The 13,412-nt window shown below is 47.5% G+C and overlaps 1 protein-coding gene across 3 annotated transcripts in view; it reads right to left on the bottom strand.

Annotated features, from left to right (window-relative positions):
• Positions 1-11,530, bottom strand: part of ZRANB3 (zinc finger RANBP2-type containing 3) — a 128,458-nt gene extending 116,928 nt beyond the window's left edge. Inside the window, exons 1-2 of one of the 3 annotated variants that reach the window (XM_073305335.2) lie at positions 11,439-11,530; positions 2,554-2,712 (exon numbers count right to left, since the gene is read on the bottom strand). In XM_073305335.2, the coding sequence (XP_073161436.1) occupies positions 2,554-2,705 (152 nt within the window). In that variant the 5' untranslated portion in view covers positions 2,706-2,712; positions 11,439-11,530. Of the gene's footprint in view, positions 1-2,553; positions 2,713-11,182; positions 11,373-11,438 lie in introns of those variants that run through there. The other 2 variants (XM_073305334.2, XM_073305336.1) reach the window with 2 other exon arrangements.
• Between the last annotated feature and the right edge of the window lie 1,882 nt (positions 11,531-13,412).

Below are 13,412 nucleotides of genomic sequence, written 5' to 3' on the forward strand. Positions count from 1 at the left end.
TTGGCAATGGGCCTGAAGCAGTTAGGAGTGGCCAGCTTCTAGACGGTCATAGCAACCCACTTCTGGACCAGCCTGGTTACCATCATGCATATGTCCTGACAGTGCAGGGTCAGGGCAAGCTACTCACAAACCTCCAGAAAAATGGCTTTGTTCATGTGAAAGTTTTGGACCCACTGCTACTCATACCACATCCACATGCCTATGTGATCCCACCAGTCTCCAACTGTGGCCCTGCTTCAGAAGTGGCAGTCTACACAAGGCCCATTAGTGGCTATACAGAGAGTCAGAGCAGCATTATCCAGTTGAAGTCTGCTACGTCTGTATTGTTCTCCTCCTCCGGGTGCTTTTGATAGGTCAGAAAAGGCCACAGAAACATTCACCAGCATCTCATGGATGCTCTGCCCGTTTCCAGGCATGGGAATGAAGCCTAAGCAGGACAAGTTCTTCAACAGTGACTTCTCCATGTTGCTGGCTCTGGCTGCCAGGAGCATGCAGACACAAAATACAGCTTGGAAGGATGAGTTGGAAGGCTTAGACAACTTCCAGTAAAGTACCAGGAGATGCCAAGTTTTCCCACAGTGCACCACAAACAGAAGGGCTAGAGAGGCTGCAGGTGGGAAGAGCAGTAGGAAGCCTAAGATAGGCTGGTTTGACTTGAGTCTGTGTACTGCAATGTGGACACGTGAGCAGGGGTCAGAGACCCAGGTCCAGAAATTCCAAATCTATGGTCAATATTTAGTGCCTGAGCGTTTGAGTCCACCGACCCAGGATTACATTGCAATGTACCCTTACCCCAAGTGGCTTGCCTAAGGAAGGACACAGGAAGTCTGTGGTAGAGCAGAGAATTGTAGCTGGATCTCTCAAGTACCAGGCTAGCACCCTAATTACTGGACTGTCCTTCCTCCTTGCTGCCCGGCGCAAATCTATTTTGCCAGATGCACAGTATTAAGATGAAGAATTTCAGAGAGAGCTTGACCCAAGCAAAGGTTCCATGTCATGGTAAACTTTGAGGACAAAGACTAAAAATGGAAAACTGGAGAGAGATTAGGGGAGAAAGCGCACACTTTCCCCTCCACAAAAAAACTAAATGGTTTCTAAGCACTCCTTAGAACTTAAGGCACTACTATATTTGTGCTGTTCTGTTTTAGGTTTAAAGCAAGATTGAACTTTAAAAAAGCCCATGAGTAAGAATTTTTAAACAAAACATGCTGCAACACTACCTTCAGAATGTTACTTTGTTTCACTGAAGAAAAAAAAAAAAAAAAGTTATGCCACTTCTTTGAGCACTGAAATTCTTGGTATCCCTGTGCCTGTCATGTTATTTGGGGTATGTGGGACAGAACATCTCACAAAAATGTCCAGTGATCTTCCAAGCTGTCAGCTTTCATTTTTATTCTGTACTGTAAGTCATCATAGCAAATTAGCATGGGGTATTTTTCCACTAATTCTTTCCACAAACATACTTGTTACACTGACACATTATATACATAGCATATGGATCTCTGTGGCAATAAGAAGCACTTAATAGCTCTAATGATCATACAACATTGTAGTCAGTCCTGACTCAGAGTTTACTTCTAGACAAAGTTAAAAGTGTTCATTTTAAACTATATAGCTTTGGCTCCAACTACCTCAGTATCACCTCCCTCACAATGGATTATCATAGACATGATTCAAGGTATGAATAAAATGGCAGCAATCTCCTAGACTCCACCTCCAACCTATCCTGAAGTATCCTTTTCAAGTAGATTGCACAGATCTTCATAATATGATCAGTCTTCTTTAATGTATGCTTTGATCAGCAGTACAGCATTACCAATTATTTGACTCTTAAATTACCATAATTATGCTTCAGAGTTAACACTCCATCAAAATAAAGAGGAGCTGCTCAGAACCATTGTTGTAGCCCATCTGCAAATTCAGGCAGACTTTGCTTCACCAATTTACAATATCTTAAAGGTTAATTTTACAAAAATACAGGCAAAGCCTTAATTCCTCACTTCCTCCCCACAAAAAAGAATTTAGATTGTAGCATAGGATAGTAGACATAACAGAAAAGTACTAATTCGTAAGTCACCACAAGCCTGCTTAAACCAACCCCAAATGAATGCAGTTGAAATGGTCACACATTTGTTAGCAGCCATTATTCAACAAAATCTCTCTACCTTTCAACTGCTCAAGCAGTTTTTCTCTTGAACACTCTCAGCTATGCCCTTAACCCCCCCCAAAAAAACTATAGAAACGAGTAAATAATCAGTTTTTGAGAACCCAGTAGAAGTATAAAACAAACTTTCTGTCCTTACTGATTTTTACCTTCATATAGACACTGGTTTGGTATTGCAGGGTTGCTCAGGAATACAGCATTATTAGTATCTACTTACTCTTTAAGAAAATTAAAATTTGTTTTTAAGCCATATAGAATTACTAATAAATAATGCAAGTTATGTTTTACAAACTTATCACTTGTTTTTATAAGTCTTTTGTAACTGTTCCAGAAACAGATTTCTAAAACAGAATTACTACTTTCAGTATACCATGAGATAAGCACTTTACCTGCCGCTTCTCTGAAGTGCAAACAAAATGCCTTTCTTCTGAAAAGGAAGCAATCTTTCCCTTAGTTTTTCAGGTAGGAAGGATAGCTTAGTATCAGCATCTTCAGAACAAGAAGTTCCAGCTGTAGAAGTTTCTTGGATTATGTTTGACATGTTGGCCCTGCAAGAAACAAACAAGAGGTTAGGAATTGGGTACTGAATACTCTAATACAATACAAGTTATAGCTATATGTAGCAATAATTAATGGTCCTATCACGAAATGATTAACTGCTAAATGATATAGATGTTGATTTGTACTACTTTCTCAACAGGTGTTAGTTTAGACAATTAACTCCTGGTTTGCAGTTCAAGCTTTTTCATCATTTAACTAAGAAGGCTGGTTTAGAACATGTTGAATGATGCATTTATCAGATAAACATGATATTTATCAGATGCATTTAGTTACCCTTTGCCTGTGACTTAAACGTGATAAGACTAAACACAAAATCAAGGATTAACAAAAAGTTTAAATTGAAACAAAGGGCACATATATTCCTAAAAAGTTTACCACCAACTTGGGCATAAGATCAGATCAGCTCTAGTTTACCCAACCCATACTGTCCTCTTGCCCATCATAAAACTCACGTGATAACTCAAAGAAAAACAATGAACCCTAAGACTAAATGAAAAAAGCTCTTATCCTTTGTATCACAGACTAACATCTTAAGAATTTCACAGATTTACAAAAAATAGATGAGTTTACAGGCAAAGTGCACAACTTTAAGAAATAAAAATCACAACCATCTACAACAGAGCATAGAAAGAACTGTTACTTACCCTACAGTAAATGTGGTTCTCTGAAATGTTTTAGTCAGCATGGATCCCACTCTCTGTGCATGAAATCAGATTCTTCTGAATAGCAATATTTGTCAGGGATGCACATGCATCCTGTGCCCGTGTGAGGACATGAAGGAGAGTTACAGCCATCCTGACCTTTACTTCCCTCACAATTCAAAGCCCATGATAAGAGGACTCTGAAAAGTGCAGATAGAATACAGGTCATGGGATCCACAGACAATATCTCAAAGAACCACAGTCTTCGAGGCTGTATCAGTGTTGCTCCCACCGCTGGTGACTGACAAGTAGTATCCCCTCCAAATGGTATGAGGAGGAGTCTCAGCTACATCAGTCAAAGAGATATTGCAGTACACCTCTCCCAAACTTGGCACCTGACCTGGTGGATAAGCCCCAAGGCATAATGTTTTACAAATGTCAGTGGGTTACTCCATGTTGCCACCTTGCAGATCTTGGAAACTGAAACATTTCTGAAGAAGACATAGGATGTTGCTTGTGTTCTGACGTGCAGTGATGTTCAGTGGCAGAGGCACACCAGCCAACAATAGTAAAGTGAGATACACTGTATTATCCATTTCAATAGCTTCCAAGATGAGATGACCTGACCTTAGGACTGGCCGACCACATCAGGAACGAAGCAGGAAACAGCGTGAATGGTTTGGTTCCATCAACATAATAAAAGCAAGGTCCCCAATAACATTTAGTGTGCAATTGCTTCTATCTTGGTACAGTGTGTGGTTTAGGAAAGAAGACAGGTAGATTGATTCAGAAGTCACACTGGAAATGAATTTCAGGTAAGGATTCAGCACCACCTTATTCTTATAGAATGTTGTGTGGCGAGGTTCAGCCATAAGCACCTGAAGCTCACTCATTTTTCTGTCTAAAATGACAACAACTAGGAAAACCGGTTCCAGAGTGAGATGATGTAAGCAGCACTCGGAACGAGGTTTAAAGGGAGGCTCTGTGAGCCCCTGCAGGATTAAGTTGAGGTCCCAGGCAAGTAAGAGTCCTTTGAAAAACCTCTATGCCATCAAGTGAGAAAAAACTGAACACAATTGCACCAGGATGACAAGCCAAGATTGCGGTGAGGCTGACCCTGAAATCAATAAGTGTTTGAGGATCTTTGGTATTGATGTCTGCTCTGGGTCTAGCCCAGGCTGGGCTGCCCATATCAAGAACTTTTTCTTTCTAGCGGAAGTTTTCCTGCTCTTAATATTTTCCAGACCTAACAGTCTCTATCCGTGGTGCTTAACCAGCCAAAAGCCACAATACCAGTTGCAGTGACTTAAGGTCTGGATGCAGTATCTGACCGTGGTGCTATAAGACCATATTGCTCAGATCTGAGAGAGGGATAAGCAGTTCAAAGGATGTGCAGCAGGTCTGTCTCTCAAAATTTCCATGGCCTGTAGAAAGCAATGAGAATGATCTTGGCTCTGTCTCATTTGATCTTGGAAATCACCCTGAGGATCAGGGGAATTGGTCAAAAGGCCGGAAGAGGCCTTAGGACCACTGCAGAAGGAAAATAAATGGTAGCAACCCTGGACTCCTGTAGTACAGGGGGCACAGGATTCTGGCACTTGGTATTGACAGCAGTGGCAAAAAGGTTTATTATCAGAAGTCCCCTGCAAAGGAATATCTACTCTACTATGGACCTCTGCAGGAACCATTTGTGACTGGCAACCAGTTGCCTGCTCGGGAAGTCCACCAAGTTGTTACTGACCCCTCAGAGTAGAACAAGCATTGGATTATCCCATGTCAGAGGCACCATATCCAGAGCTCAATAGTCTCGAGGCAGAGGGGACACAAACATACACCTCCTTGCTAGTTTATGTAGTACATTCTGGAAATGTTGTCCACTGGGATCTGCACTGTGGAGTTTTGGAGAACCATTAGAAAGGTCATGCAGGCTTCCAGGACGCTGATGTGGAGTTGCAAGTGGGTCCACCACCTGTCCTTGAAACATCTATGATTAAAGTAATTGCTGGAGAAAGGGGTAGGAACAATATCCCACCATATACGTTCTTGTGTTCTCACCACCATCTCTGTTCTGACAGGACACAAAATAGGACCACGACTGTTATTCATTCTATGAACAGACAGATCTGAGCTGGAGTTACAGGGGCTGCAAGTTAAGTCTGACAAGCAGAATCTCGTACGTACATGCTGACATTTTACTTAACAGTCCCAGACACATCCATACCATCGTACTTGAGTTTGGCTGTATCCCAAGTACTATCAACTGCATCAAGAATCTGTCCTCAGGAAGATAGACTTGCACATATCTGGAGTCAAAGCTCCTCTGTAATGGGATAAGACACAATTTTTCTTAAAACAGGAGGGCCATATGACAACAGGAAGAGGGCATATTCCAGGCTTGCCACCATTTCTTGCTGGAATATCCCATTGATCAGCCAGTCATTCAGGTAGGGGGTAGACATAGATGCCCCTCATTCCGAGATCGGCATCCTGTAGAGACTTTTAATGCCGTGGAGAGTCCAAATGACATTACCTTATACTGGCAGCAACTGGGCCCCAACGTGAATTCTAAGTACTTTCTGTGGACTATGTGAAGGCCATGCAGAAGTACATGTCCTGAAATACAAGAACTATAAAACAATCTTGAGCCTCTGGAAACACAATGGAGGCAATTATTACCATCTTATATCTGAAGCAGCATATGTATTTATTCAGTCTCCTCGGTCTGGGATAAGACCAAGATAGTCCCCCTTTCTTCTCTATGATACGGAAATATCTGCATAGAAAGCTCTGGATTATAAGTAGCTCCCCTATGGCTCCCAGACAAAACAACGAGGCCAATTCTGTTTGTGACAGGTTCTTGTGAGAAGAATAAGGGTGGGAAAGGGGGATGATCAGGGGCAAGGAGTGGAAATTTTTAAATAGAGTAGCCATGAGCAATAACATTTAATGACAATTTTTCAGCTTCAGTAGCCAACCAGTTCCAATGGAAAGGAGTAAGGCAGTTCCCAAAAGCAGTGACTGACTGTGGATTGGATCCAGTGACCCCTGACATTCCCAAACTTGCTGCCTTAGAGAGGGTGCCAGGCACATGACTGTAGCGGCAAAAAAATGGGCAACCCCTAGAATATCTGGCCCTTTTCCTCTGTGGGTATCAGACTGTCAACCCTAAGTGTGGAACAGTATTCTCTGCCCCTGCTTGGGGCTGGTTCTGATATGGTTTCTGGTAGGGTTGTAAATATTGTGTAAAAAGTTAACTGTTTAAACAATTAAAATTATATGGTTTAACCAGTTAACTGAGGTCACATGTGCCATCTGTAAAATTCATATGTGGTACTCACCTTCATCAAGGACTTTGAGATCCTCTGATTGTTAGAGAGCTTATTCCTTCACTCTCCCACTTCCCTGGTCCTTCTCGCATGAACAGAGAGCAACAATACCCGAAGTCCGAAGGTGCAACAATTCGATGTTTATTGGGGTGAACTTCCAGCAAGCTTAAATACAAGTTCCTTTTTCCTTATTTTCGAATCCCAACTTACTTCCTGTTTGCCCCTAATTTATATAGTAATATTCTTAGCTATACCTTAACCAATCATCCTACCGAAATTTAACTAACCAATCCTAATATTGTTACATGATTAGCTAACCAATTATATCCCACCACCTTAATTAGTTTACACCCAGCAAAATTAATTATACAGCAGACAGAAACAATCACAGAACCAGACAGAGACCATGCCAATAAACAATAGCAAAGTGGGAACTATAATGACAAAACAATACAGAAGTGAGGATTTCACAACAACATCTATAAAGACATAAGAGTTTCCCAGCTGTGTCTATTGATAAGTGAGTTCTTACCAGACAGAAAACTAACAACCTCAATTTCCTTTTACATCTTCTAGGCACTTCCCTTTCTCTGGAGGTGATAGGCACTATCAGGACAGGATTGTATTCCTAACAGCCCAATAGCACCTTCTTTCAATGTGACTACTTTGGAATGTGAGGATGTGACTGGTCTCTTCCCAGCTTATGGCTGCCTCTGTCACTTAGCCAAAGGCCTTAGCCTAAGAACAGGGCCTCCGACTGTCACAGTAAGAGAAGGACCTTACACTGGCAGACAGTGATTTTGATTCTTTCTTTTATACCTCTAACTAGCCAAGTGATAAGAATACACCTAAATTCTTAAAGTACAGGCCTTTACAGACAGGCCTGAATATCTATATCCTAACACTGATAAGAGCAGTGTATGATGATTGAACATATTCAATAGCAAGAAAAGATGAGAGAGTAACTTCTGAAGCATTCATATAAATAAATGTTTATTATCTGAAAATATAACTGAGTTCTGTTGGATATAAAACAAAGGTCATTTACAGGGAGAGAATTTTCAAAATTTTGGAACATTTCTCTAATTTCTCATTTGCTGAATAAGACCAAGGGAAAATTTAGAGGCCTTCTGATTCACTGAGCTTTGACAAATGAACAATGGAGAAACTCCATAATTGCTAGGGAAGGTATACGTGGGGATTACTGATACATAGATATAAAATTACATTATTTGGAACCATGAGGTTGTACTCTTTACTAGCCTATTAAGAGAGCAGTCTGACTATATTTACCCTCATCCTCCTTTCCCACCAAATGTTTTATTCTCGTTACATCTTATTTTAAGATAGGCTGAAAGCTTTCAAGACAGGAACCTTGTTTTACTACGTGTTTATTATAGCACCTAGCACCATAACATCTTGATCCCGACTGTGGCCTTTTGGTGCTACCTCAAGCACAAAAAAGAAAATGCTTTGGCTAAAGCTCTCGTTGACATCTATGGTAAAATTTATAATATTTTCTTAAAGAAACACTCAACTTAAGATGTAGTTTTAAGAAATTAATTAAAAGTAGTTTCAAAGACCACTTTTTCTTTCTTACAAAATTGCATTTCTAATCCTGTTCTTCTCCTAGCCTGTATATTGATTTATTAGTAGTTTTATTGATTGTATAGACATTCTTTATAAGCATTTATTTAAAAAAATTATTATTCTTATTCCCAGACCTTTGACAATATTTCTGAATTAAGCAATGATGATGAAAAGCCCACATTCTGCAAATATGAGTTTATACTCATTTCACAGCACCCAAAATTGTGCCAAGCACTTCACAGATGAGAGACAATCTCTTTGCCCCTTAAAACTTATGTAAGACAATAACTTGGATAGCTACCTAGCATATCTACGCTTGTAATGTTTTTGCCCACTGGCAAAATTACTTTTTCCTAATTTTTTTCATTATTACTTTTTCCTTACTATAGGATGGAGTGCAGACACCACATTGGACTGGGATATAAGAAACCTGGGTTCTATGCTCAGCAATGCCAGTGTCCGGGTCAGCGACCTTAGACAAGTCACTTCACCACTCTGCTTCAGTTTCCCCATCAGTAAAACAGGGATACTTGACCTACCACGGGGAGGGGGGGACCTAGGCTTCAGTCCTGGGGTGGTTGGGCAGCAGGCTTGGGCGGTAGGACTCAGGGAGCCTGGCTGCATGGACCAGGCCTCCAACCATGGGGATTTGGCACCAACACTTGGCTCCAGCTGTGGTATTTCAGGCACTGACCCCCCAGCTCTGGCCACGTAGCGCTGGCCTTCGACCACACAGCTTCAGGCTCCAACCTCTGGTTGTATGCAGGTGGACTCCAATCCCTGGCTTTGTCTGCGTGGCACCAATCCTTGGTGGTAGCTGCTGACCCCCAGCCGCTCACTCCAACCCCTAACCCTGGCCACTGACCCCAGGCGCTAGCCCTGGACGCCAACCACCAGCCCCGGCCTGGGCTCTGGCAGGTGCTGGTCCTGGGCACCAATCTCTGACCATGGGGCAGCAGGCACCAGCCCGGGCGCCGATCCCTAGTCCCGGCAGAGTGGCAGCAGGCACAATCCCCAGCCACCGACCTCCAGCTCTGGCTGCCAGTAGCAGGCACTGATCTCCAGTCCTGGCCGCTGACCACGGCCACCAACCCCTGGTCCTGGCTGTTTGGCAGGCACCAGACCCAAGTGCAGATCCTCGATGCCGGCTGCGCGGCAGTGGGTGCAGATCCCTGGCGGCAGGTGCTGAACTCCAGCCGGGTGGCGGCCAGCTCCAATCCCCAGCTCTGGACACTGACCCCAGGCACTGGCCATATTGCAGCAGCTGCTAGCCCCAGGCATTGATTCCCAGCTGCCACAGCTGCCAACTCCCAGTTCCGGCTGTTCAGCAGCGGGTGCGGAACCTAGGCGACAGCAGGCGCCAGACCCAGGTGCAGATGCCTGGTCCCAACCACGTGGCAGCGGGTGCAGATCCCCGGTGGTGGGCTCCGAACCATGCCGCTGGATGCCGACAGGCTCCTTACCACGGCGCTGGACGCTTATCCTGGGCACTGGCCATGCAACAGTGGCCGCTGGGCCCAGGCACTGATCCCCAGCCCTGGCCACAGAGCAGCAGACTCCGACCCTGGGCTCTGGTGGGTGTTGGCCCCAAGCACCAATCCTGGCCCTGGCTGTGCAGAGACAGACGCTAGCCCTGGGCTCTAGCTGTGCTGCAGTGGGCTCTTACCCTGGGTGCCTCCCGCCAGCTCTAGTCGCACCCCATCACACCTAACCCCAGCTGCCTCCCCAAGCCTAGCATCCATCCCCTAGGGCCCTGCTGCCTCCCCTCCACTTCTCCCATCCAGGGCTTGTCCTGGGGCTTGCTGAGAAGCGATATTAAGAAACATGCATGTATCACTTTTCACAGCAGACTAACTGGCTACCTGGGAGGCTGTAAAATGTGATACTTGTATGTTTGTTAATATCACTTATCACAGGCTCCCAGGTAGCTATTAAGTGTCCTGTGAAAAGTGATATTAACAAACACACAAATATAACTTCTCCCAGCATTATTATTGAGTCTGTAAAAAAAATAAATGTACATAAATTACAATGATTTGGATGTGTATATGTGCATATTTATTTATTTTTCCTAAAGTTAATAAAGTATTTTAGGAAAAAGTGTCAGTGCGGTCATCAGCAAGAGTTGGTGTCCACATTTTCAGGCCACCAAAATATTTGTGGTGAGAACCCCCGTCCTAGACCATTCAACTGTTTCCTGCACAGCTGTGAAGTTTAACTTCTCTCTACATGTTGGAGGGTTTCTCATTTGAAGTAGGGTTCTACAGTCAGATGCTTGCCATCCCAAATCATTTTGGGGACGGAACTAACAAATACTGTGTGGATATTAATTACTTTGAGTTGCTAGATTCCTAGACTTCTAGGTTTCTGTTGACATGACACAGTTGCAATGTTTTCTAAACGGTCACTGGCCACTGGGTGGTCACGGATCTACATCCCTCAGATGAATCCACAAGAGAAACAGAGGTCTCAGGCGTGGTTCTGAGATGAGGATCTTCCTCAAGACAAGAACAAGTCGATCTAGCCTCATGTCCCCCTACATAGATGAACTCCCACACAGCGCAATCACAGCCGCCACAGTTAAGCAAACCGCTCAATAAGGGTACAGCTTCCACCCTAGACACAACCTGGGGAGCCACGGCGAGCAGCATTATGGGAGGAAGAGAGCCAGACAGTGGTATGCGGCGTTAGACAGCCGCTGAAGCTCCACTGAACACGGCCTGCCACACACCGCAGCCCTGACCCTAGGGCGCGCTAGTCCACAGCCCGACCGGGGGCGGGGAGAAGGGAATAATCGCGGCTCCCCACCATGCAAGGCGCCGCCGGCCCCGCAATCCGTAGGGGGCCAGGAAGGAAAAAGCCGAGAGCAGCCTCGCCTCCACTGACTAACTCACACCTACCACTGCTGCCGCTGCAGCCGCCGCCACCAAACTTCCCCAGAACGACGCCGGTTTCACGCGGGCTCGCTCCCGCTCAGCCCCGGCGCCGGAAGTGACCTCGAGCGGGAGCGGGAACCGCCGTGGGCCCAAACACCCCCCGCCACGGGGGGGGGGGGGGCGGGCCGCCAATAAGTGGCCGAGGGCGCACGAGCGGCGCTTCCGCGGGGATCCTATTGGGATCCGGGAAGTAGCTGAGACGCAGGAGGGTTGTTCTTACCCCGCGTCTCACCACGCGCTGGACCAACCGACTCACTCATCCCTTCCCGCTGGTTGGGGAGGGCGGGTTTGCGATCGCGAGTCCTGATCCGCCTCGCTCTCGTCTCCTCCCTTTTGTCCAGAGGGTGCGCGGGAATATGAGCGGGAGGGGCAGCGCCGCGACAGGGAGTTTGAGGGACGGGGTGCGGGGCGACCGCACGCATGGGGAGGCTGTGGGAGCTACACAGGGGTGCGCTACTCCGGGGGGGCGGGGTGAAGCTGTGGGAGGTACGCAGGGGTGCGCTACTCCGGGGGGGGCGGGGTGAAACTGGGAGCTATGCAGGGGTGCGCTACTCCGGGGGGGGGGCGGGGTGAAGCTGGGGGAGCTATGCAGGGGTGCGCTACTCCGGGGGGGCGGGGTGAAGCTGGGGGAGGTACGCAGGGGTGCGCTACTCGGGGGGCGAGGTGAAACTGTGGGAGGTACGCAGGGGTGCGCTACTCGGGGGGCGAGGTGAAACTGTGGGAGGTACGCAGGGGTGCGCTACTCCGGGGGGGCGGGGTGAAACTGGGAGCTATGCAGGGGTGCGCTACTCGGGGGGGCGGGGTGAAACTGTGGGAGCTATGCAGGGGTGCGCTACTCGGGGGGCGAGGTGAAACTGTGGGAGGTACGCAGGGGTGCGCTACTCGGGGCGGCGGGGTGAAGCTGTGGAGCTACGCAGGGGTGCGCTACTCGGGGGGGCGGGGTGAAACTGGGAGCTATGCAGGGGTGCGCTACTCCGGGGGGGGGGCGAGGTGAAACTGGGGGAACTACGCAGGGGTGCGCTACTCCGGGGGGGGCGGGGTGAAGCTGTGGGAGGTACGCAGGGGTGCGCTACTCGGGGCGGCGGGGTGAAACTGTGGGAGCTACGCAGCGGGCGCCACACAGTGGGGTGGGAGTTATGTAGGGGTATGTGGGAGCTATGGGGGTGTGGGAGCTATGCGGGGGGGCGCTACATAGGGGGGTGGGGGAGCGACGCGGGATGGGAGCTATGGTGGGGCGTGGGGCTGTCTGAATGGGAAGGCTCTATGGGGGAAGGGGTAGGACGAGCTGTGTGGGAAGGACTCCAGCGATTGTGGGGAGAGAGAGGCATTGCAGTTACTATAGGAGATGGGGGGAGCTGTGCTGAAGGGGTGTATGGTGCCGAGTGACGGTGCGACGAGCCCGGAGAGCAATGGGTGGGGCTGCAGAGTGCTGAGGACTGTACGGAAGGCGGCGGCGGCAGAACTCCTTTCCCCCTGTAAATAAGTGAGGTGGAGGGTGAGGATAAGAAGCATTACTGAGTCCCGTGCTCTCCGACTGGCCAGTTGGTAAACAGGCTCCTGGGGGCAAGCAATGAGCATGATAATACAAGAGACTACAATTCCCAGGATGCCTGGCGCTGGCGAACACGGGCTGCGCTATACTTTAGGGACACGATCGCGAACTGTTGTCTGCGGAGGGTTAGGCGGATGGGGAGACGCTCGCTGCTGCTGATGATGATAAGGGAGGGAGTTCCCAGCGAGCTGGTCCTTCTAGTTGGGCGCAGTGCCAGAGCTCGCGGGGAAAGGGGTTATATTATCACTACGGGAACAAGTACCGACTTGATTGTCATTAGCGGTGAAAACCGTCTGTCAACGCAACGCCGCGATTCCACTGGTTGTTGGTACCTACAGAGGTGGGGCTCTGTGTGCCTGTCCACCGGCTTCCTATTGGTAATTAGGGCCGTCATTCAGTCAAACCACCGGTTACGATTGGCCAGAGGCCCCTTAGTGGGCGAGTTTATGCGCAAGTGGTATGTGCACCACAGGGGCAGGTCTGGAGGCGGATGCTGGACTGTAAATGGCTACGGCTGACGTCGGTCAGCGGGATTGTGCGTTGCCGTTCGCAGGCACTGGCGGGGGGGCGGGTCTCTGTCCCCGCCGCGGCAGAAGGAGGAACCGGAGCTGCTGTCGGGGGCTGGTGATGGGGTCAGTTCTC

This window comes from Lepidochelys kempii, chromosome 11, assembly GCF_965140285.1.
Source record: "Lepidochelys kempii isolate rLepKem1 chromosome 11, rLepKem1.hap1, whole genome shotgun sequence".
Lineage (NCBI taxonomy): Eukaryota > Metazoa > Chordata > Testudines > Cheloniidae > Lepidochelys > Lepidochelys kempii.